The 23,457-nt window shown below is 42.1% G+C and overlaps 1 protein-coding gene across 2 annotated transcripts in view; it reads right to left on the reverse strand.

The window, feature by feature from the left end:
* LOC122554888 (diamine acetyltransferase 1-like) overlaps positions 1 to 23,457 on the reverse strand; it is a 42,980-nt gene that overhangs the window by 13,863 nt on the left and 5,660 nt on the right. For both annotated transcript variants that reach the window (XM_087993091.1, XM_043700260.2), the window contains exons 2-4: positions 3,360 to 3,411; positions 3,197 to 3,280; positions 51 to 152 (exon numbers count right to left, since the gene is read on the reverse strand). In XM_087993091.1, coding sequence (XP_087849217.1) covers positions 51 to 152; positions 3,197 to 3,280; positions 3,360 to 3,390 — 217 coding nt within the window. In that variant the 5' untranslated portion in view covers positions 3,391 to 3,411. The remainder of the gene's footprint in view (positions 1 to 50; positions 153 to 3,196; positions 3,281 to 3,359; positions 3,412 to 23,457) is intronic.

Consider the following 23,457-nt stretch of genomic DNA (forward strand, 5'->3'; position numbering starts at 1 on the left):
TTTGCATCACTTAGCAAGTCTTCTTTCCAAAACAGAAAGTTTTACTTTACCTCGAAATTCTTCCATTACATAGAAATCTTCAAGATATAGTGATTTTCCAGTCCAAGCATCATATGTGTTGTAGTACATAGCATATCCCACAATACTGTATCCTAAAAAAGGATATCAGATACAACAGTTTTAAGGAATGAAAGATGCATCCCCAAAACGTTATGTAGAGTCCACATTTGTATGCACTCAGTTAAGTATATGCAGTTTTTAAGGAAACTAATAAATTTGCATTGTGACATTGCCTTTCATGAGCTCAGGATGTGCCACATTGGCTGTGAAACAATGAATTGAAGTTAGTCACCATTGCAACATAGGAAATATTGCAGCCTTTTTGAATAGATCAATAGCCACAGTAAACTTGATAAGCAACTCATAACCCACTTCAATAATGTTGCTGCCCTGATAAAATTTCATCAGGGGTTTTCTTCATCGTTTCGTGCAACAGGCTCTTTCACATTCACTTGAAAAGGACAAGACAGGGCTCAATTTAATATTTCATCCAAGAGATGGAATCTATTACCGACCAACACCTCCCTTAGTACTGCACTGAAGTGTCAGTCTAGATCACATGCCTCAAGTCTTGAGTCAGACTGAGAGCGCTAGCTTCTGATTCACAAATAACTACGAGTGCTGCCCTTGAGAAATGTAGGAGGCAAATCTGGAGTGTGGACTTAGAAGTTCAATGTACGGCTGTCAAAAGTGTAAAAAGCTGGGGTGGTGGGTGCGCTAATACCAGAATGCACTTTGGGGTGAGTGGGATGGATGTTGTAGGACTGAATCACTTCGAAAAAAAAGACAGCAGTGACACCATGAAGTGATTTCATGATCATTTTAAGCACCTTTCCCAACCTCAGGGCATTCCAAGCATTTCATGGCCTTTGAGTAAAGACAATGTTCTGTAGGTATTACAAGCAAGTGTGCTCACAGCAAAGTCACACAACCAATGAGGCCAATGATCAGATTGTCTATTTCTGCTGGAGGAATATACATTGGTCAGAACTACCCCATTTATGAGATCTCAACCTCAGAACTTTTAAAACATTATTTGTGGAATGTAATGTTGCTGTCAATGCCAAGAGTCATTGTCCATCCCTGGATGACCCAAGATTAATGATCCGAGATGCCCTAAAAAAGGTAACTAAAATAGACCACTTTGTTCTGAACTGGTGTCACAATGGTGAGAGCAGCCAAGGATGACAGGCCTCTTTGGTTAAAAAAAGGATTAGTGAATTATTTGTTATTTTTTTCTAAATTACTAACAAAAAGATTCATTTTTTTTAAACTGAGTTTGGATATTCATTATCCAAGTTTTATTTTACATGCATGAATCATATTCAGTTTCTCAAAATGCTATGGTATGGGTTGCACTTCTGCCCTCTATTATTAGTTCATGCCTTGCTATTAATAACTAGTGATGTAGCCATTATACTATTTTATATATTTTAATCTACGCTTAGAAACTGCTGAATTTAAATGGTCAAAAATAAAGATTTTACAGCTAAGTGAACGTTTTATGGTGACTATCTCCTGGAATGACAGCTTGAAACCTGTAAAAATAGATCAGACACGTACATGCTAACAAGATTCAATAAATACTGTGCCACTAAAATCAGAAGTTAGCTAAACTACTCATTAAGTACATACTTGAAATGGCAAGTTAACAAACGTTTGATTCTACACAGCAGATCAGAAGGGTACCATGTGTCCACCCCAAATCCATCCTTGTTTTGCCAATTACCATCTTCAATTTCTGGTAAAACTGTAAAGTTAATCACTTTGCCTTGTTTTCAGGAGGAGGTGGAATGTCTTATTGAGCCCTGCGAACAATTTAAAGAGATTTCTGAAATGAGAGTGCATGCAACAGTTCTGATCAACCATGCTTTGTCCTCTTTAAAAGAAAATTACAAGTAGCATATCCCTCTGAGCCTTACCTCCTTATCAAGACCACTTAAATGTTTAATAGATCTTTCAGATACCAGCCTGCCTACCTATGTACATACCTAGATCCATGTACATGGCAAAGCTATAGACTGTAACCTGAAGATTGGGGATAAAGTTTTAAAAAAAAGAGTTTGTTCAACATGATTAAAAATAAGAAGTGGATATTTAAACAATAAAAAAGATAAATTTCATAATTAAGTAAACTCAATTAATCTAGTTAAAAATCACACAACACCAGGTTATAGTCCAACAGGTTTAACTGGAAGCACACTAGCTTTCGGAGCGACGCTCCTTCATCAGGTGATTGTCAGATGAAGGAGCGTCGCTCCAAAAGCTAGTGTACTTCCAATTAAACCTGTTGGACTATAACCTGGTGTTGTGTGATTTTTAACTTTGTACACCCCAGTCCAACACCGGCATCTCCGATTCAATTAATCTAGCTCAACTTTTGGACCACTTCACTTGATTACAAGAACACTAATGCGCCTACACAGCAAACTCAGACCTGGATGAGAATCTTCGGCTGCTGCATAAAGTTGCTTTCAGATTAGTCTTAAAATAGATTGAGATGTTGTTTCTCTGCATTCATACTATTAAATTCAATTTTGTTAATTCAGCGTGTGACTTGCACATCCTGTTCAAACATTGCATTCAAAATATGTGCAGAAACTGGATTCAAATGTTGACTTGGAAGACCACTATGAAAAGCCTCAACATATTTATAAGAATTAGTATAATTACCAAGACACACACCAGTTGAAAAAATATTTTCATATTAGTAGCCTCTCAACTACTTAACCAAACAATATGGTTTAATACATTAAAAATATTCATTCTTTGTCTGCATCTCTGAAAAAGGAAGAAGAGTTCTTGTTAATCAGGAAATAAACAACATTTCACTCAGCAAGATGAGTGCTGGTTTGATATGCAGGACTGGTGAACCCTGTTGCAATCAATGCTGGAATGACAATCATGACAACCTCTCCTAAAGCCAACATGAGTATATAGACACGTCAATATTGATCTAAAACAAATTTTCTGATAGCCCTTATGTTAATATGTATGCCACAGTAGGGTTATATAAAATCATACTTCCTTTGTGGACATCTGCAAACAGATATGCAACTAAACACCGAATTTAAAACAGATTAACAAAAACGAAAACTGCCAAGTCATGTCAATAGCTAAACAAAACAAAGCCTACCTTCAGGAGTTGCATCTTCTGCTGGCACTTCTGCAAGAAAGCAGTGATAAAATGGATGCTCCCCAAAACCATCTTCAAGCAGATCTACAAAACAAATTACCAGCATGTTCACCACACCTTGAATGGTTCTATGAGGAAATTGTTGCAAGTATATTTGATTTACCTTTCTCAGTCAACATCACATCATTTTCCATTTCTTCATACCGAGCAAGTTCCTAGAAAAGAACCACAAACATGAATATTTGATCTAAAACTCCTCAATTATTCTCTTATAAAAGTACAGCACTGGGTTCATATTCCAATTTACATGCTTGAGGAATGACTTGTGGTAGCTAGCTTAACATTGAGATGGGGAAAAACTGACAACAGCTCCATAACTCTCTGTTCTCAGATTTTAACAATTATCACATTTAAATAGTACCAAGAGAAGTATGTTAACCTCTTATTTCTCCTTCTATTCCACTTAGCTTGCAGATATTTTGTTTTTCCGAATTTGGTTTCAAGATAACCAACAATACAAATCTATGTTGTGGTTCTGTTCGCCGAGCTGGGAATTTGTGTTGCAGACGTTTTGTCCCCTGTCTAGGTGACATCCTCAGTGCTTGGGAGCCTCCTGTCTTGTCCTATAATAGTAGTGTTGTCCCAAATATAGGACAAGCCAAACAGAGAACAGCCAGGGAATTCCTAGAGGCATGGCTCTCATCCACAGATTCAATCAATAAGCACATTCGACCTGGACCCAATATACCGGCCACTGCAGCGGACAGCTGGAACTGACAACCGGAAGCGGCAGATACAAATCACTACAAATGCCGGAGGAAACATCACAGAAGCGCTTCACAGGAGGCTCCCGAGCACTGAGGATGTCACCAAGACAGGGGACGAAACGTCTGCATCACAAATTCCCAGCTCGGCGAACAGAACCACAACAACGAGCACCCGAGCTACAAATCTTCGCACAAAATATGAAAACAAATCTATAGTCATCACCAAACCTGTAATATGTTCGAGGGATTCCCTACTTTCACATCCTTGTAGCTACCTAATATCTTCATTTAGCACCCAAGATTGGCATCCCCACTGCCACTACTGCCCCATCTCAAAATTGGAAATCTGTGTCTTACAACATGGGAGAAGATTGTGGCATGATGTAACTCCAATGGACTAGTAATCATAATTAATGCTAGCTAATGCTCTGGCAGTGGTTTCAAATCCCAACACAGCAGCTGATAAAATTTAAAATCAATTAATAAAACCATGCATTGAAAGTAGTTTCAGTAAACATCAATTTTGGTAAAGACCGATTTGGTTTGCTAATGCCCCTTTTCTTTAGATTCATCGAGTCATACAGCAGATTAACAGACCCTTAGGTCCAACTAGTCCATGCCGATCATGTTGCCAAACTAAACTAGTCCCATTTGCCTGCATTTGGCCCATATCCCTCAAAGCCTTTCTTATTCATGTACCTGTCCTCAACCTTCGAAGATCCAGGGAAAAAAAGTCCCAATTTCTCCTGATAACTCAAACCCTCCGGTCCTGGTAAAATCCTTCTAAATCTTTCTGCACCCTTTCCAATTTAATAATATTCTACAGTGTAGCAGGGTGACCATAATTATACACAGTACTCCAAAAGTGGCCTCACCAATGTCCTGTATAACCACAACATATTGTCCCAATTCCTATACTTAGTGCTCTGACCAATGAAGGCAAACGCCTTCTTCACCACCATCTACCTTCTGAAACTGTATTCAGATCAACTGCATTGACTTCTTCTATTTAACCACATTCTTCAAAAAAACCTCAATGCATGTTAATAATCATGACTCCTTTGAAATAACCCTATGCTCGTTGTTCTTGAAGACCACATTTGGAGGCATTTTAACTTCTAAGTTAAGTAAAATGGTTTACAACTTACATGCACCCTCAGACTTCATTTCCCTTTCATTAAAGAGTATTGTCCATCCTCATCGGGTCAGGCCTACATATGATTCTGGACTTCACTACAATGTGATTGACTTCCAATGGTCCTGAAAAGACCAGCAAGCCACTCAGTTCAGGGGGATTGTGGTCCTATGGTCTTATGATTGGGGATGGAAACAAATATTAGGCAGCAACACATCCCTTAAAATAATGGTCAAAAATAAAAACTTGCATTTGTACACGTTCAACTGTAATAAAATATCGTAACAGGACTGTTAACACCCGTTAACAGGCCACATAAGATCATTAAAAGAGTATCAAAGCTTAAAAAGGTTAGATCAGAAGGAGCATCATATAGAAAGGAACTGAGAGCTAAAGATGTTCTGGAACAGAATTCAAGGCTTAAGGCCCAGGCATCAAAATACTAGCCCCCTGTGTGCAGCAAGTCAGATGTACACAAACTACACCCAACTTTGGTAATCATTGTAGTTTATCTAGCAAATACCAAAATACTTTGACTTGCTGCACACAGGTAGCAAGTTCAGTTTCACCAGAAGCCTATTAAGTCTATGAAAAAATCCTTTAATTTCTTCCTCACACTGGTAACTAAGACCCCTTTAATAAAATCAAAGATTTATTACTGTCCTGCTTGTAACATGGTTCCAAAAAAAAGGGAACTATAGTGTGCTTTCTGACATCAATCCTGACCTTGTTTATTAGTTAGTATCTATAGCTTGCATCTCTGTTTTGCAATGATGATTTTGTTTCAAACTGTGCTCAAGGCTAACTACTACTGAAAGTTGATAAAACATGTCACTGAAAGAAAAGCACAGCAGGTCAGACAGTATCAAGAGAGTCAACGTTTCGGGCATAACTTTTCATCAGAACACATGATCCTCAGATGCTGCCTGACCAGCTGTGCTTTTTCCAGTGCCATGCTTTATCAACTCCGACTCTCCAGCATCTGAAGTCCTTTCTTTCTCCTAACTACTATTTAAAGAAATCCTGCTCACCAAGTTACTCTAAGCAGTTTTCACCATTTACCTATTCTCAAGGCTCAGGAAAGAAACTTGAATTTGTATTGAATCTTTCACAATCACAAAACATTGTACAGTTGATGATGTACTTCAACAGTAGATATCCTTGTAGTGGAAGAAACAATAGACACTTGGTGCACAGCAAGGTCCAACAAACAGCAACGTATTAATGATCCCTCTGTTCTTAGGTGTTGATCAAAAAATATTATGTGGGCCAGGATATCAGGAAGAACCTCCCTGCACTTTGAATTGGGATCCTTTACTAGCATCCGAGAGGCAGACAAGACTTCAGTTTAATGTCTCTTTTGAAAGACGGCCCTTCTGCAAGTTTACCACACGCTGGGGAGGGAGTTAGACCCAGGGCCTCCTGACAGAAAAGAATGATACCAGGGAGCCACCGCATATAGAGATGTTCAAACTCTTTCTCACTAACAAGATCGTCATTTGTACACTGTTTCCAAGAGGCTTTGGTCATGGACACTGAACAGAACATTTAAGGCCTCACACTATTTACCTTCAATATGACAGTCTCAGATATAAAACTCTTCCTCATTTAAAAAAGTTGCTGCCCTGAAATGACAACTCACTTATTTTGCCTCCAGATACTCCCTTTCAATGTAACATCCTAGTAACAATATTCTTCTAAATTGTAGGATCTTTCATTTATCCAGTGGCTCCGCAAACAGGGCTTGCAAGTTTGGAGTACCACCCCAGGACTTGGGACACAGGAAAGGAAAAGGATCAAATTACGCAGGCCAAGTAAAACACTTCACAAAGAATGAGACAGTTACATCTGCATGGCATAGTTGGATTTAAGAGAAAGTCAGATGAGGAATAAGGAGAGGAATATAGTGATAAGTGGTCTGGAAGCTTGTGTGGATCAAACACCAGTTAAAGAGGAATCTCGATTATCCGAAGATGATCTCAAGGTCCCGATAGAAAGATTACATCAAAGAGCTGTTTCAACATTGATGGAGTCTTTTGTGTACAATGATTAAAAACTATCTCGGCTCATTAAAATGCGGCCAAGAACAGTCCTGAACACAAATGAGAGCCCAGGCACCGTCTCCAAAGGACTGACCTCCCGCCCTCTCCCCACACTTTCCCTGGAGTTCTCCACAGGGGTCTATCCTAACCCCACTTCTCCACATAATCTCTCCAATATTGTCCTGTACAGGGCACAGGTGGGACTTGTCAAAAAGTTGCAGTAAAAAGTTGCGTGTGTGGCTGCGTGCGTGTGTGTGTGGTTGCGCTCGCTATTTTGACACTCACCCCCCCAAAGGCAACAGCAGTCTTACTGTTGGTGTCCAGCCCGGCTGCCCTGGAGACAGGGTGGGGGAGCTCATGGAGGCTGACAGAGGTGGGGCCGCACGGGGTGGGGTGGGGGGGGAGCAGTGGAATGGCCAGGGGGCAGTGTTGGACGGGGTTGGGGATGGGACAGATGGGTGGGTGGGGGGGAAAACGGGGGCTCACGCACAATATGCTGCTGCCTCGGCTCCTGAACGGGGAGCGGACCTAACAAGTGCTTGCTGTGTCAATCCCATTGAACTGGGGTGGGGGAGGTTGGAGATGGTGGGAGGCTTCAGCAATGCTGCAGGTCCCTTACACACAATTGGGTGTCTGCTCAGAAACAAACCCTGACACAGAGAGAGGGGGCAAGGCAGGCAGAGCGAGGAAAAAGAAATTTCAGAAAACTCCGAGCCCCAGAGGAGAAGCATTGAATCAATTAACCGAATAATCAATTATCCGATTGAAAAAGTGCCCGCCCATCTCGTTCAGATAATCGAGGTTCCTGCATACAACATTATAGCATCACCTATTCTGTTGCAATGCATATTGTGCAATTCTGGGACACGTGCACATCGGGGTTGCACCACCAGCAATGTCTGTCCCTGTTTAATTGCAGCGAAGGCAGACCAGGGTTGCTGGGATGGTAAACAAACTGTTTAAAAAGCTTCCTTTGGGAGTCTGCGGCCTCCATTTTAATTGCAGCGAAGGTGGAGAGAACAAGAACCAGGGAACTGCCGGGAAGGTAAACAATTTTTCAAAAAGCTGATATATTCGGGCAGCAGCTGAACCTGAGACACTATCCATGTAGTGTCTCCCATCGCCCTCTTCCTCTAACCAAAAAAAAGGACTCTATGGCGTGTGAATAAGGTAAAGGTTTTGTTAAGGTAAGTTGATAAAAAAAACTTTTCCTTCCTTTATCGTAACTTTAGTCTCAACTTAGATAAAGCTTAAGTTTAAAAATGGCAGAAGATCTCAGACCCATGTTATGTTCCTCTTGCTCAATGTGGGACAAAGCTGATGTCCCTGGCTCCTTCATGTGTAGGAAGTGTACACAGCTCTTGTTAGACCTCATGACAGCACTGGAGCTGCGGAATGGACTCACTTTGGAGCATACATGATGCTGAGGGGGTCGTAGATAGCAATGTTTAGTGAATTGGTCACACCACACATTAGGATTGCCGAGGGAGAAAGGGAATGGGTGACCAAAAGGCAGAGAAAGAGCAGGAAGGCAATGCATGTGTCCCCTGCAGTCATCTCACTCCAAAACAGGTCTACCGTTTTGAATACTGTGGGGGGAGATGGCTCACCAGGGGAAGGCAGCAGTAGCCAGGTTCATGGAACCATGCTGTACAGAAGGGCAGGAAAAAGAGTGGAAGGGCTATAGTCATAGGGGATTCAATTGTAAGGGGAGTAGATAGGCATTTCTGTGTCTTGAATGATACTCCCAAATGGTATGTTGCCTCGCAGGTGCATGGGTCAGGGATATCTCCGATCGACTGCAGAAAATTCTCAAGGGGGAGGGTGAACAGCCAATTGTTGTGGTGCATGTAGGCACCAATGATATAGGTAAAAAAATGAGGTGAGATCCTACACAAGGAATTTAGGGAGTTAGGAACCAAGTTAAAAAGTAGGACCTCAGAGGCATGATATCAGATATTTTGGGACATTGGGACCGGTTCTGGGGGTCTACACCTGGGCCGGAATGGAACCAATGTTCTTGGGGGTGCTTTTGCTAACGCTGATGGGGAGGGTTTGAACTAATGTGGCAGGGGGATGGGAACCAAATGAGGTGGTTAGTGGACAGAAAGGAGTGAGTAACTAAAGCCTGTAAGGAACAAGATAATGAAGTCAGTGTGACTAAGGGGGAGAGTAGGCAGGAGGCAGAGGATGAATGCTGAGGGACTGGTGGTCTGAGGTGCATTTGTTTTAATGTAAGAAGTGTAGTAGGTAAGGCAGATGAACTTAGGGCTTGGATTAGTACCTGGGAGTATGATGTTATTACTACTACTGAGACTTGGTTGAGGGAAGGGCATGATTGGCAACTATTCTTCAGGATATAGATGCTTCAGGGGGGATGGAGAGGGAGGTCAAAGGGGTGGAGGAGTTGCATTACTGGTCAGGGAGGATATCACAACTGTGCTGAAGGAGGGCACTATGGAGGACTTAAACAGTGAGGCAATATGGGCAGAGCTCAGAAATAGGAAGGGTGCAGTAACAATGTTGGGGCTGTATTACAGGCCTCCCAACTGCGAGCGAGAGATAGAGGTACAAATATGTAAACAGATTATGGAAAGATGTAGGAACAACAGGGTAATGGTGATAGGAGATTTTAATTTTCCCGACAATGACTGGGATTCACTTAGTTTTAGATGCCTGGATGGAGCAGAATTTGTAAGGAGCATCCAGGAGGGTTTTCTAGAGCAGTACGTAAATAGTCCAACTTGGGAAGGGGTCGTACTGGACCTGGTGTTGGGGAGTGGGCCCAGCCAAGTGGTTGAAGTTTCAATAAGGGATTACTTTGGGAATAGTGATCACAGTTCCGTAAGTTTTAGAACACTCATGGACAAAGATGAGAGTAGTCCTGCAGGAAGAGTGCTAAATTGGGGGAAGGCGAACTGTACCAAAATTCGGCAGGAGCTGGGGAATGTGGATTGGGAGCAGCTGTTTGAAGGCAAATCCACATTCGATATGTGGGAGACTTTTAAAGAGAGGTTGATCAGAGTTCAGGAGAGATATGTTCCTGTGAAAATGAGGGATAGAAAAGGCAAGATTAGAGAACCATAGATGACAGGTGAAATTGTAAGACTAGCTAAGACGAAAAAGGATGCGTACATAAGTTCTAGGTGACTGAAGACAGACGAAGCCTTGGAAGAATATCAGGAATGGAGGACCAATCTGAAATGAGAAATTAAGAAGGCAAAAATGGGCCTTGAGATATCCTTAGCGAGCAGGGTTAAGGAAACCCCCAAAGCCTTTTATTCATAGATAGGGAGCAAGAAGGTAAATAGGGAAAAGATTGGACCATTCAAGGACAAAGGAGGAAAGATATACGTAGAGTCAGAGAAATATGTGAGATTCTTAATGAATACTTTGCATCGGTATCCACCGAGGAGAGTGACATGGTGGATGTTGGGGTGAGGGATAGATCTTTGATTACTCCAGGTCAAGTTGGCATAAGGAGCAAGGAGGTGTTGTATATTCTAAAAGGCATTAAGGTGGACAAGTCCCCAGGTTCGGGTGGGATCTATCCCAGGTTACTGAAGGAAGCGAGAGAGGAAATAGTTGGGGCTTTAACAGGCATCTTTGCAGCATCCTTGAACACGGGAGAGGACTGGAGAATTGCTAATGTTGTCCCCTTGTTTAAGAAGGGTAGCAGCGATAATCCAGGTAACTATAGATCTGTGAGCCTGACAGTGAAACGAAGCTGCTGAAGAAGGTACTAAGGAATAGGATATACACCTATTTGGAAGAAAATGTGCTTATCAGTGATAGGCAGCAAGGTTGTGTGAAGGGAAGGTCATGTCTTACAAACCTAATAGAATTCTTTGAAGAGGTGAGAAACTTGGTTGATGAGGGAAAGGATGTAGAGTCATATACATTGACTTCAGGAAGGTGTTTGATAAAGTTCCTCATTGTAGGCTGATGAAGACAATGAAGTCGCATGGGGTCCAGGGTATTCTAGCTACATGGGTAGAGAACTGGCTGGGCAACAAGAGACAGAGTAGTAATGGAAGGGAGTTTCTCAAAATGGAGACCTGTGACCAGTGGTGTCCCACAGGGATCTGTGCTGGGACCACTGTTGTTTGTGACGTGCATAAGTGATTTGGAGGATATGTTATTTCAGAACAAGGTAGGGATGTGCTAAGTGTTCGTCTTAATGAGCAATGCTGTTCGACACATTTCATCTGCTGGTGTACAGATTTAGCACAGAAGTGAAAGAAAATTACTGCAGACAGCGGAGGCCAGAAATAAAGTGCAGAAGAAACTCAGCAGATCTGGCAACATCCGTGCAGTCAGAAACTGCTACAATTTTGAGAACAATAGGACTCTTCTTCAGAACTTTGTTTGTTAACAGAACTCCTGTAAGGCACTTTGAGAGGTCTTTAGGTCATGAAAGACAATAAAAGGTGAAGACCTCTTTTGTCTTTACACAATAAGTGCAAAGAGAGAACAGAGTACAAATATTTTGGAAATCAAATTCCTTTAAACACAAAACAGCATACAGGATATTTACAATTTAAAATGTAGGGACTATTGGATAAAATATCTTCAACATTGACCAGAAATTCTGATGCTTTGACTTTACTTTAGTCTCCTTCTTTCTGCTGCAGCCTGAGTAGGCTGTCTGAACCCTCTCTCCTTCCTTTCACTGGATTTGCTCCTCATTTCTCTTGATTTGCCTGTTAATGAATTGGGGAAAAGTATCTCTTCATCTCCTTCCCTCACACCCCACCAGGTTCCTGCCAATCTGTCGCTGTCTCTTCACCAATTCCATATCATATAGCTAGCAAACCTTTCTCCAACAGATCCTGTTTTCAGAGTAATGCCTCTCTCTCTTGTCCATCTCTGATGCTGCCTGTCTATCTGTCTATGTCTCCCCTCTCTGTCTGATGCTGTCTGTCTATTCTAGCTTCCCTCTGCCTCTGTTGCTGTCTGTCAGCTTCTAACATTGGGAGTACCTCTGTATGGACACACTGTCTGTGATGTGTTGTGCCTTCATAGCCCCACCCATTCAATAGAAATGCACACAGATAGAGGATGGTGCCATTGATACAAACCAGATCACTTCTAGCTTGCATTAAAGAAATGTGAACAGGATTGAGGGGAAGTGAAAGAACTGAATCAAGCTGGCTATGATTTAATAGTATATAGGTATCCAAATTAGTACGGTGTGCTGAATCTGAACGTATCAGAGTTTCAAGTGTGTAATATTGGTGAGTATTTCTGTCCTTTAAAGCAAAAGTAACATATTTGGTTTGTGCTAAGGTCTGTAGTTTTGTCCTTTTTATTAAAAATAGCTTTTCGGTACAGGATTGATTAGTGAATTAAAAATAGTTTTAAAAAGTACTCCAAGGGTGACTCAATATCAAGAACACTGGTGTGATTTAGTGCTTAAATAAATTTATAGAGACAGCAGGTCAGGGTGGTGTTCTGGAGTTGCGGCATATGGGGGTGGCTGCACACCAAAGGTATTCACAGTCAACTGCAGCCACAGTAAGTTTGTGTAACTTTGGTTCGGAGTTTGGAGTCTGAGCTGCAGACATTGTGCCGCGGTGGGGGGGGGGGGGGGGGGGGGGGGGGGGGAAGAATCTTGCGTGAATACTCTTGTCCAGGAGGTAGTCACACCCTTAGATTAGCTAATTTACCAGGATGTGATTATAGGTGAGGCAGGTACAGGAACTGGAGAAGCAGCTCCTGATGAGCCTCTGTCCCAGCAATTATCTCATTGTTACTAGGTCTTGCAAGCTGCGGGGAATACTGGGAGGCTGAGTAAACTGATCAAGGCACCACAATGCAGGGACCTATTCAAAAGGTGGGAGGAAATAGAAACGCAGTAGTGGACATTATAATTAGGGGATGGATACTATTCTGTGGAGCTGTGAGCATGAGCTCTGTAGTAAGTTGCCTGCCTGGTGTCAGTGTTTAGCAATCTCCTCAGAGCTGGATGGAAACTTGCAGGAGTGGAGGGATCCAGTTGCTGTTGATCACATTGGTGTTCGCCCAGATGCTTCTGACGATTTAGAAGCTAAATTAAGAAAAAAACATCCAAGGTAATGAAACAGCTGCAGGAAACCTGGCACAGAGTAAATTATGATTTGGAGATGCCGGTGTTGGACTGGGGTGTACAAAGTTAAAAATCATACAACACCAGGTTATAGTCAAACAGGTTTGATTGGAAGCACTAGCTTTCAGAGCACTGCTCCTTCATCAGGTGGTTGTGGAGAACACAAGTGTAAGACACAGAATTTATAGCAAAAGTTTGAGTGTGATGGAACTGAAATTATACATTGAGAAATACCTTGATTGTTTGTGGAATCTTTTGTCTGTTTGAATACCATGATAGTTTCACTTCTTTCATGTGTAAATCACAAAACTTTTATTTTAAGCTAGTGTGCTTCCAATTAAACCTGTTGGACTATAACCTGGTGTTGTGTGATTTTTAACTTTGTACACTCCAGTCCAACACCGGCATCTCCAAATCATGACTTTTATTTTAAAGTTGCATTCTCAGGTTAACTGCAACAATTGGTGTTAGCTAGACAATATGTTGAAGGTGTTAGCCCCCTGTGTTCTCTGTCTGTGCCATAATGTTTAGACTGATTCTAATCTAAAAAGTGAGATAACGAAGTCTTACATAAATTCATGCAGTTTTTGAGCAAAGTAAAATGTAACTCTACAAGTACAAATTCACCCCACAAACGTATATGTATATGCGTGCACGTGGGTCTGTGTATGTGTGTGTCTGTCTGGGTTAGGGGGTTGTGAGTGTGAGAGAAAGTGTATATGTGTGTGTATGTGAGTGTAGAGTGTCTTAAATCTGTGAGGGGGTGTATGTGTGAGTGTGTGTGTCTGTAGAAGTGTGTGTGTGTCTGGGTTGGGGGGTTGTGAGTGTCTGTGAGAGAGAGTGTATATGTGTGTGCGTGAGTGTAGAGTGGTCTAAGTCTCTGAGAGGATGCATGCGTGAGTGTGGGAGTGTGGGTGTCTGTAAAGGTGTCTATGAATGTCTGTGTGCATGTCTGTGTATATGTGTGTCCGTGTATGTGTATAGGAGTGTCTGTCTGTCTGTGTAGTGCAATGGTGGTCACCTGTAATGTGACATGAACCCAAGGTCCCAGTTGAGGCCCTCCCTACAGGTATGGAACTTAGCTATCAGCCTCTGCTCAGCCACTTTTCGCTGCTGCCTGTCCCGAAGTCTGCCTTGGAGGTTGTGGGCGGCACGGTGGCACAGTGGTTAGCACTGCTGCCTCGCAGCGCTAGAGACCCGGGTTCAATTCCCGCCTCAGGCGACTGACTGTGTGGAGTTTGCACATTCTCCCCGTGTCTGCGTGGGTTTCCTCCGGGTGCTCCGGTTTCCTCCCACACTCCAAAGATGTGCAAGTCAGGTGAATTGGCCATGCTAAATTGCCCGTAGTGTTAGGTAAAGGGGTAAATGTAGGGGTATGGGTGGGTTACGCTTCGGCGGGTCGGTGTGGACTTGTTGGGCCGAAGGGCCTGTTTCCACACTGTAAGTAATCTGTAAGTAATCTAATGATCACCCAATGGTTGGGTGACCATCCTCCAAGGCGGACTTTGGGACAGGCAGCAGCAAAAAGTGGTTGAACAGAGGCTGATAGCTAAGTTCCGTACCTGTAGGGAGGGCCTCAACCGGGACCTTGGGTTCATGTCACACTACACACACAACACACACACATACACTCCCCCAACCCAGATACACATACACACTCCTATAGACACACACACTCACACATGTACCCCCGCACAGATTTAAGACACTCTACACTCACATACACACACATATACACTCTCTCTCTCTCTCACTCACAACCCCCTAACCCAGACAGACAGACACACACACAAAGACCCACATGCACACATACATATATGTTTGTGGGGTGAATTTGTACTTAGAGTTACATTGTACTTTGCTCAAAAACTGCATGAATTTATGTAAGACTCTGTTATCTCACTTTTTAGATTAGAATCAGTCTAAACATTATGGCACAGACAGAGAACACAGGGGGCTAACACCTTCAACATTTTGTCTAGCTAACACCAATTGTTGCAGTTAACCTGAGAATGCAACTTTTAAATAAACATTTTGTGATTTACACATGAAAGAAGTGAAACTATCATGGTATTCGAACAGATGAAAGACGCCAGAAACAATCAAGGTATTTTTCAATGTATAATTTCAGTTACATCACACTGTAAACTTTTGCTATAAATTCTGTGTCTTATATCGTGTCCTCCACAACTACCTGATGAAGGAGCAGCGCTCCGAAAGCTAGTGTGCTTCCAATTAAACTTGTTGGACTATAACCTGGTGTTGTGTGATTTTTAACAGAGTAAATTAAGTCAATAAGTTTGGTGGGGTAGAAATATGTTTTAATCACCAGTACTGGCACCAGTATTAGGAAAGAGGAATTCTCACCAGAACTATACTTACAGAGTAAAGAGTTATAGCAGCATGCTGAAAACAGTTTTGATAATGACACCCAGGGTGGGAAAGGAAGGAACTGAGTGAACAAGCATTAAAACATCATAGCATATATAGTAAAAGGGGGGAAAACAAGATGGTAAAAGACAAAATTAATGACTCTCAACTTAAATGCATATAATACTCAGAAAAAAAATGAATTAATGGCACAAATAGAGATCGATGGGAGTAATATTATAGCCATTAAGGAGACATGATTATCAGCAGCTCAAAGCTGGGCATCAAACATTCAGGTGTTTGTAACTTTTCAAAAGGAAAGGCAGGAAGGAAAAGGTTGCTTGGTAGCCTTATTAGTATGGGATGGAATAAGTACGATATACAAGAAATTATCTAGGATTATATGATGTAGACGTATGTGTGGAGGTAAGAAATAACAAGGGGGAAGATGATATTGGTATATGGTTCTCCTAACAGCAGGAAAATAATGAGGGCATGTCAAAAGGGCAGTACATTAATCATGGGTGACTTTAATCTTCATATTTAAAATAAAATTGCCATGAGAAAGAATTCATAGAGGTTATTCAGGAGTTTTTTTTCCTCCGAAGATCAACACGTTGTGGCTCCAACCAAAACTCAGGCATTTGTTTTCAATCTGCGGAGGTATAAATGAAGTAGGTTTGACTAAATGATCTAAGATTGAAAGATCCTCTAGGGAACAGTGATCATAATACAGTAAAATGTAGCATTCAGTTTGAGAGTGAGAAATGTGTCAAACAACTGACCTCAACTTAAATAAAAGATAATTACATAAAGCTGAAGGTAGATCTAGTTGAAATGAACTGGGAAAGGAGTTTAACGGAAAATATGATTGAGGAACAACAGCAGACATTTAAGAAACTAGCTCATGACACACGCTACACATGTATTTGAGTGAGGGAAAAAGAATTCTAGGTAGTGGATAAACTGACCATGATAAACCAAATCAAATAAGGAAAGTATCAAATTGAAAGAAATCATACCATGTGGGAAAAATATAGTGATAAACCAGAGAATTGAGAAAGTTTTAAACACCAACAAATGATGACCCAAGAAGAGCAGAAAATAACCTGAGGACAAAATGGCAAGTAATACAAAATAGATAGCACAGCTTTCTTAAACATTTGAACAAGAAAAATAAGCTAAGTGAATATTGGGCCATTGAAAATAAGGCTGGAGAAATAATAGTGGAGAACCAGGAAACAGCAGTTTTCACAGGAGGCAGGATTCTGGATAATCCAACATGGAGGACAGGAAAAATTTCTGGCTATAACAGGCTGCTCCTTTTTTGAGGTATTTTAGGTGTTGGAGGTGATTCCCTTGAATTCCAGAAACAGCAATTACTGTTTTATATGCTGTTGCATTGATTTGGAACTTTGGAGAAAAAAAAGTCAAAACAACAGCACTTTTAAAAGGAGAGGAACAGACAAAGGCAGCACATGGTCAGGTCAGTGCAGGAGAGAGAGAGAGAGAGAGAGAGAGAGAGAGAGAGAGAGAAAGAAAGAGAGAGAGAAAAAGAAACCCACACTGCTAACTGACAAAGCAGTGAACCTGCACAGTTAGTGCCTTTGCAGTTGAATTCATGTATCGCTGGATATCGGAGTGAGTCTAGGAAAATTAACAAACAGTGAAATTCGCAACTGATCTTGGAGGAACCTGTTTGGGAGAGGTCAAAGCACAGAAATAGATAAGTGAATAGTTTTAAGTATAGAACTAGAATTACAATGTGGAAACAGACCCTTCAGCCTAACAAGTCCACACCAACTCTCCGAAGAGCAACCCGAGATCCACTCCCCCACCCAACTCCACCTCACCATCCCACATTTACCCCTGACTAATGCAGCTAACCTACACATCCCTAAAAACTATGGGCAATTTAGCATGGCCAAATCACCTAACCTGCACATCTTGGGCTGTGGGAAGAAACCAGAACACCCCAAAGGAAACCCACGCAGACACTGGGAGAATGTGTAAACACCACACAGACAGTTGCCCGAGGTTGGAATCGAACCTTGGTCCCTAGCACTGTGAGGCAGCAGTATTAACCACTGAGCCATCGTGCCCCCTGCCCCCATAGCCTTGCTGTAAGACTGAAATAGTGAGTAGGATGGGTTCTTTCTTGATTCTGTGCTTTATTGAGATATGTCTCTTGATTAAACTTAAAAATCTAAGCCATAAGTACGAAGTTAACCTGGAGCAGTGTTTTGTAGAGGAATAAGACAGTGCTGTTTTCTGGGTCTGCAGATTGGAAGAAGCAAAAATGGTCCTTAGTAGAGTGATATGTTCTTCTTGTTGGATGTGGGAGTTTAGGGAGAGATTAGGATTATATCTGCAATAAATGCTGTTGGTTGGGAATCCTATCAGGTTGAATGGATCGGTTGGAGCGACAGAGGCAATGAAGAATTTACAAGAGCAAGGGGGTGTGATGGATGGAAGGGGAGAAAGTCTCAAATACAGTAACATAGATGGGTTAACTCCAGGTAAGGTAAAAGAGGTAGGCAGGTAGTGCAGGAGTCTTCTGTGGCTATCCCCATTTCAAACAAGTATTGGAGAATGTACGGGGTGATGGATTCTCAGGGGAATGTTGCACAAACAGCCAAGTTTCTGGTATCGAGACTGGCTCTAATGCAATGAGGGGTACGTCGGCTTCCAAGAGATTGATTGTGTTAGGGGACTCTCTAGTCCGAGGTACAGACAGACGTTTCTGTGGCCAGCGGCAAAATATCAGAATGGTGTGTTGTCCCTCTGGTGCCAGGATCAAGGATGTCTCAGAGAAACTGTAGAATGTTCTCAAAGGGGAGAGGGGCCAGCAGGAGGTCATTATACACATTGGAGCAAACAACATAGGAAGGGAAAAGGTTGAGATTCTGAAGGGAGATTACAGAGAGTTAGGCAGGAAATTAAAAAGGAGGTCCTTGAGAGTAGTAATATCTGGATTACTACTCCAGATATTACTACTCTGAATATCCTAGTGAGGGTAGGAATAGGAGGAGAGAGCAGATGAATTCATGGCTGAGAAGCTGGTGTATGGGAGAAGGGTTCACATTTTTGGATCATTGAAATCTCTTCTGGGGTAGAAGTGACCTGTACAAGAAGGACGGATTGCACCTAAATTGGAAGGGAACGAATATACTAGCAGCGAGATTTGCTAGAGCTGCTTGGAAGGATTTAAACCAGTAAGGTCTGAGAATGCTACATTTGGGAAAAGAAGCGAGTCAAACAGTCAGGGCTAAAGCAGAGAACAAGGTAGGACTAATAAATTAAACTGCTTTTGTTTTGATGCAAGACGCCTGACAGGGAAGACAGATGAACTCAGGGCATGGTTAGGAACATGGGACTGGGATATCATAGCAATTACAGAAACATGGCTCAGGGATGGGCAGGACTGGCAGCTTAACATTCCAGGATACAAATGCTACAGGAATGATAGAAAGGGAGGCAAGAGAGGAGGGGGAGTGGTGTTTTTGATAAGGGATAGCATTACAGCTGTACTGAGGGAAAATATTCCCGGAAATACATCCAGAGAAGTTGTTTGGGTGGAACTGAGAAATAAGAAAGGGATGATCACCTTATTGGCAATGTATTTTAGACCCCCTTAATAGTCAGAGGGTAAACGAGAAACAAATTTGTCAGGAGATTTCAGTCATCTATAAAAACAATAGGGCGGTTAAGGATGGTGATTTTAACTTTCCAAACAGACTGGGACTGTTAAGGGTTTAGACGAAGAAGAATTTGTTTTGAATGTACAAGAAAATTTTCTGATTCAGTATGTGAATGTACCTACTAGGGAAGGTGCAAAAGTTGAGCTACACTTAGGAAATGAGGCAGGGCAGGTGACTGAGGTTGTCAGTGGGGGAGCACTTTGGGGCCAGCGACCATAATTCTACTAGTTTTAAAACAGTGATGGAAAAGGATAGATCAGATCTAAACGCTGAAGTGCTAAATTGGAGAAAGGCTAATTTTGATGGTATTAGGCAAGAACTTTCAAAAACTGATTGGTGGCAGATGTTCGCAGGTAAAGGGACAGCTGGAAAATGGGAAGCCTTCAGAAATGAGATAACGAGAGTCCAGAGACAGTATATTCCTATTAGGGTGAAAGGAAAGGCTGGTTGTTGTAGTTCATGCTGGATGACTAAAGAAATTGAGGGTTTGGTAAAGAAAAAGAAGGAAGCATATGTCAGGTACAGGCAGGAGAGATCGAATGAATCCTGAGGAGTCTATAAAGGCAGTAGGAGTATACTTAAGAGGGAAACCATTAGGGCAAAAGGGGGACATGAGATAGCTTTGGCAAATAGAATTAAGGAGAATCCAAAGGGTTTTTACAAATACATTAAGGACAAAAGGATAACAAGGGAAGAATAGGGTGCCTTAAAGGTCATCAAGGCAGCCTTTGTGTGGAGCCGCAGGAGATAGGGAAGATACAAAACAAATATTTTGTATCAGTGTTTACTGTGGAAAAGGACATGGAAGTATGTAGGGATGTAGGGAAATAGATGGTGAAATCTTGAAAAGTGCCCATATTACAGAGGAGGAAGTGCTGGATATCTTGAAACAGGTACAAGTGGATAAGTCCGCAGGACCTGATCAGGTGTACCCGAGAACTCCATGAGAAGCAAGGGAAGTGATTGCTGGGCCCCTTGCGGAGATATTTATATCATCAATAGTCACAGGTGAGGTGCCGGAAGACTGTAAGTTGGCTAATGTAGTGCCACTGTTTAAGAAAGGTGGTAAGGACAAGCCAGGGAACTATCGACTGGTGAGCCTGACGTCGGTGGTGGGAATCCTGAGGGATATCCAGAGAGATATACAGCATGGAAACAGACCCTTTGGTCCAACCTGTCCATGCCAACCAGATATCCCAACCCAATCTAGTCCCGCCTGCCAGTACCTGGCCCATATCCCTCCAAACCTTTCCTATTCATACACCCATCCAGATGCCTTTTAAATGTTGCAATTGTACTAGCCTCCACCACTTCCTCTGGCAGCTCATTCCATACACGTACCACCCTCTGCATGAAAAAGTTGCCCCTTAGGTCTCTTTTATATCTTTCCCCTCTCAACCTAAACCTATGCCCGCTAGTTCTGGACTCCCCGACCCCAGGGAAAAGACTTTATCTATTTATCCTATCCATACCCCTCATACTTATATAAACCTCTATAAGGTCACCCCTCAGCCTCCGTTGCTCCAGGGAAAACAGCCCTAGTCTGTTCATCCTCTTCCTATAGCTCAAATCCTCCAACTCTGGCAACATGTTTGTAAATCTTTTCTGAACACTTTCAAGTTTCACAACATCTTTCCGATAGGAAGGAGACCAGAATTGCACGCAATATTCCAGAATTGGCCTAATCAATGTCCTGTATAGCTGCAACATGACCTCCCAACTCCTGTACTCAATACTCTGACCAATAAAGGAAAGCATACCAAACGTCTTCTTCACTATCATATCTACCCACGACTCTAATTTCAAGGAGCTATTAACCTGCACTCCAAGGTCTCTTTGTTCAGCAACACTCCCAAGTGTATAAGTCCTGCTAAGATTTGCTTTCCCAAAATGCAGCACCTTGCATTTTTCTCAATTAAACTTCATCAGTCACCTCTCAGCCCATTGGCCCATCTGGTCAAGATCCTGTTGTAATCTGAGGTAACCTCCTTCGCTGTCCACTACACCTCCAATTTTGGTGTCATCTGCAAACTTACTAACTATACATCCTATGTTCACATCCAAATCATTTATATAAATGACGCATGGTAGTGGACCCAGCACCGATCCTTGTGCCACTCCACTGGTCACAGGCCTCCAGTCTGAAAAAACAACCGTTCATCACCACCCTCTGTCTTCTATCTTTGAGCCAGTTCTATATCCAAATGGCTAGTTCTCCCTGTATTCCATGAGATCTAATCTTGCTAACTAGTCGCCCATGGGGAACCTTGTCAAACGCCTTACTGAAGTCCATATAGATCATAACTACCACCCTGCCCTCATCAATCCTCTTTGTTACTTCCTCAAAAAACTCAATCAAGTTTGAGAGACATGATTTCCCATGCACAAAGCCATGTTGACTATCCCTAGTCAGTCCTTGCCTTTCCAAATACATGTACATACTGTCCCACAGGATTCCCTCCAACAACTTGCCCACCACTGACGTCAGGCTCACCAGTCTATAGTTCCTTGGCAGGTCCTTACCACCTTTCTTAAACAGTGGCACCACGATAGCCAACCTCCAGTCTTTCGGCACCTCACCTGTGACTATCGATAATACAAATATCTCAGCAAGAGGCCCAGCAATCACTTCCCTAGCTTCCCACAGAGTTCTAGGGTACACCTGATCAGGTCCTGGGGATTTATCCACTTTTATGTGTTTCAAGACATTCAGCACTTCCTCCTCTGTAATATAGACATTCTTTCAAGATGTCACCATCTATTTCCCTACATTCTATATCTTCCATGACCTTTTCCACAGTAAATACTGATGCAAAATACTTGTTTAGTATCTCTCCCATTTTCTGCAGCTCCACACAAAGGCCACCTTGCTGATCTTTAAGGCGCCCTATTCTCTCCCTAGTTACCCTTTTGTCCTTAGTATATTTGTAAAAACCCTCTGGATTCTCCTTAACTCTATTTGCCAAAGCTATATACATGTCCCCTTTTTGCCCTCCTGATTTCCCTCTTAAGTATACTCCTACTGCCTTTATACTCTAAGGATTCACTCGATTTATCCTGTCTATACCTGACATATGCTTCCTTCTATTTCTTAGCCAAACCCTCAATGTCTTTAGTTATCCTGCCTTCCCTATACCTGCCAGCCTTTCCTTTCACCCTGTCTCTGGATTCTTATTATCTCATTTCTGAAGGCTTCCCATTTTCCAGCCATTCCTTTACCTGCGAACACCTGCCCCCAGTCAGCTTTTGAAAGTTCTTGCCTAATACTGTCAAAATTGGCCTTTCTCCAATTTAGAACTTCAACTTTTAGATCTGGTCTATCCTTTTACATCACTACTTTAAAACTAATATAATTATGATCGCTGGCCCCGATGTGCTTCCCCACTGACACCTCAGTCACCTGCCCTGCCTTATTTCCCAAGAGTAGGTCATGTTGCACCTTCTCTACTAGGTACTTACACATACTGAATGATAAAAATTTTCTTGTACAATTTCCTCTCCATCTAAACCCTTAACATTATAGCAGTCCCAGTCTATGTTTGGAAAGTTAAAATCCCCATCCTTAACTGCCCTATTATTTTTACAGATAACTGAAATCTCCTGACAAATTTGTTTCCTGTTTTCCCTCTGACTATTAGGGGTGTCTATAATACATTCCAAATAAGGTGATCCTTTCTTTCTTATTTCTCAGTTCCGTACAAATAACTTCCCTGGATATATTGGAAAGACAATGACTGATTCGGGATAGTCAACATGGCTTCGTGCGTGGGAAATCATGTCTTACAAACTTGATTGAGTTTTTTGAAAAAGTAACAAAGAGGATTGATGAGGGCAGAGTGGTAGACGTGATCTTTATGGACTTCAGTAAGGCGTTCGACAAGGTTCCCCATGGGAGACTGGTTAGCAAGGTTAGATCTCATGGAATACAGGAAGAACTATTCATTTGCATACAGAAGTGGCTCAAAGGTGGAAGACAGAGGGTGGTGGTGGAGGGTTGTTTTTCAGACTGGAGGCCTGTGACCAGTGTGCCACAAGGATCGGTGCTGGGTCAACTACTTTTTATCATTTATATAAATGATTTGGATGTGAGCTTAAGAGGTATAGTTAGTAAGTTTGCAGATGACACCAAAATTGGAGGTGTAGCGGACAGCAAAGAAG

Source organism: Chiloscyllium plagiosum, unplaced genomic scaffold, assembly GCF_037043375.1.
Source record: "Chiloscyllium plagiosum isolate Xiang-an unplaced genomic scaffold, Cpla_swu_hap1 HiC_scaffold_12, whole genome shotgun sequence".
In the NCBI taxonomy this organism is placed as follows: Eukaryota; Metazoa; Chordata; class Chondrichthyes; order Orectolobiformes; family Hemiscylliidae; genus Chiloscyllium; species Chiloscyllium plagiosum.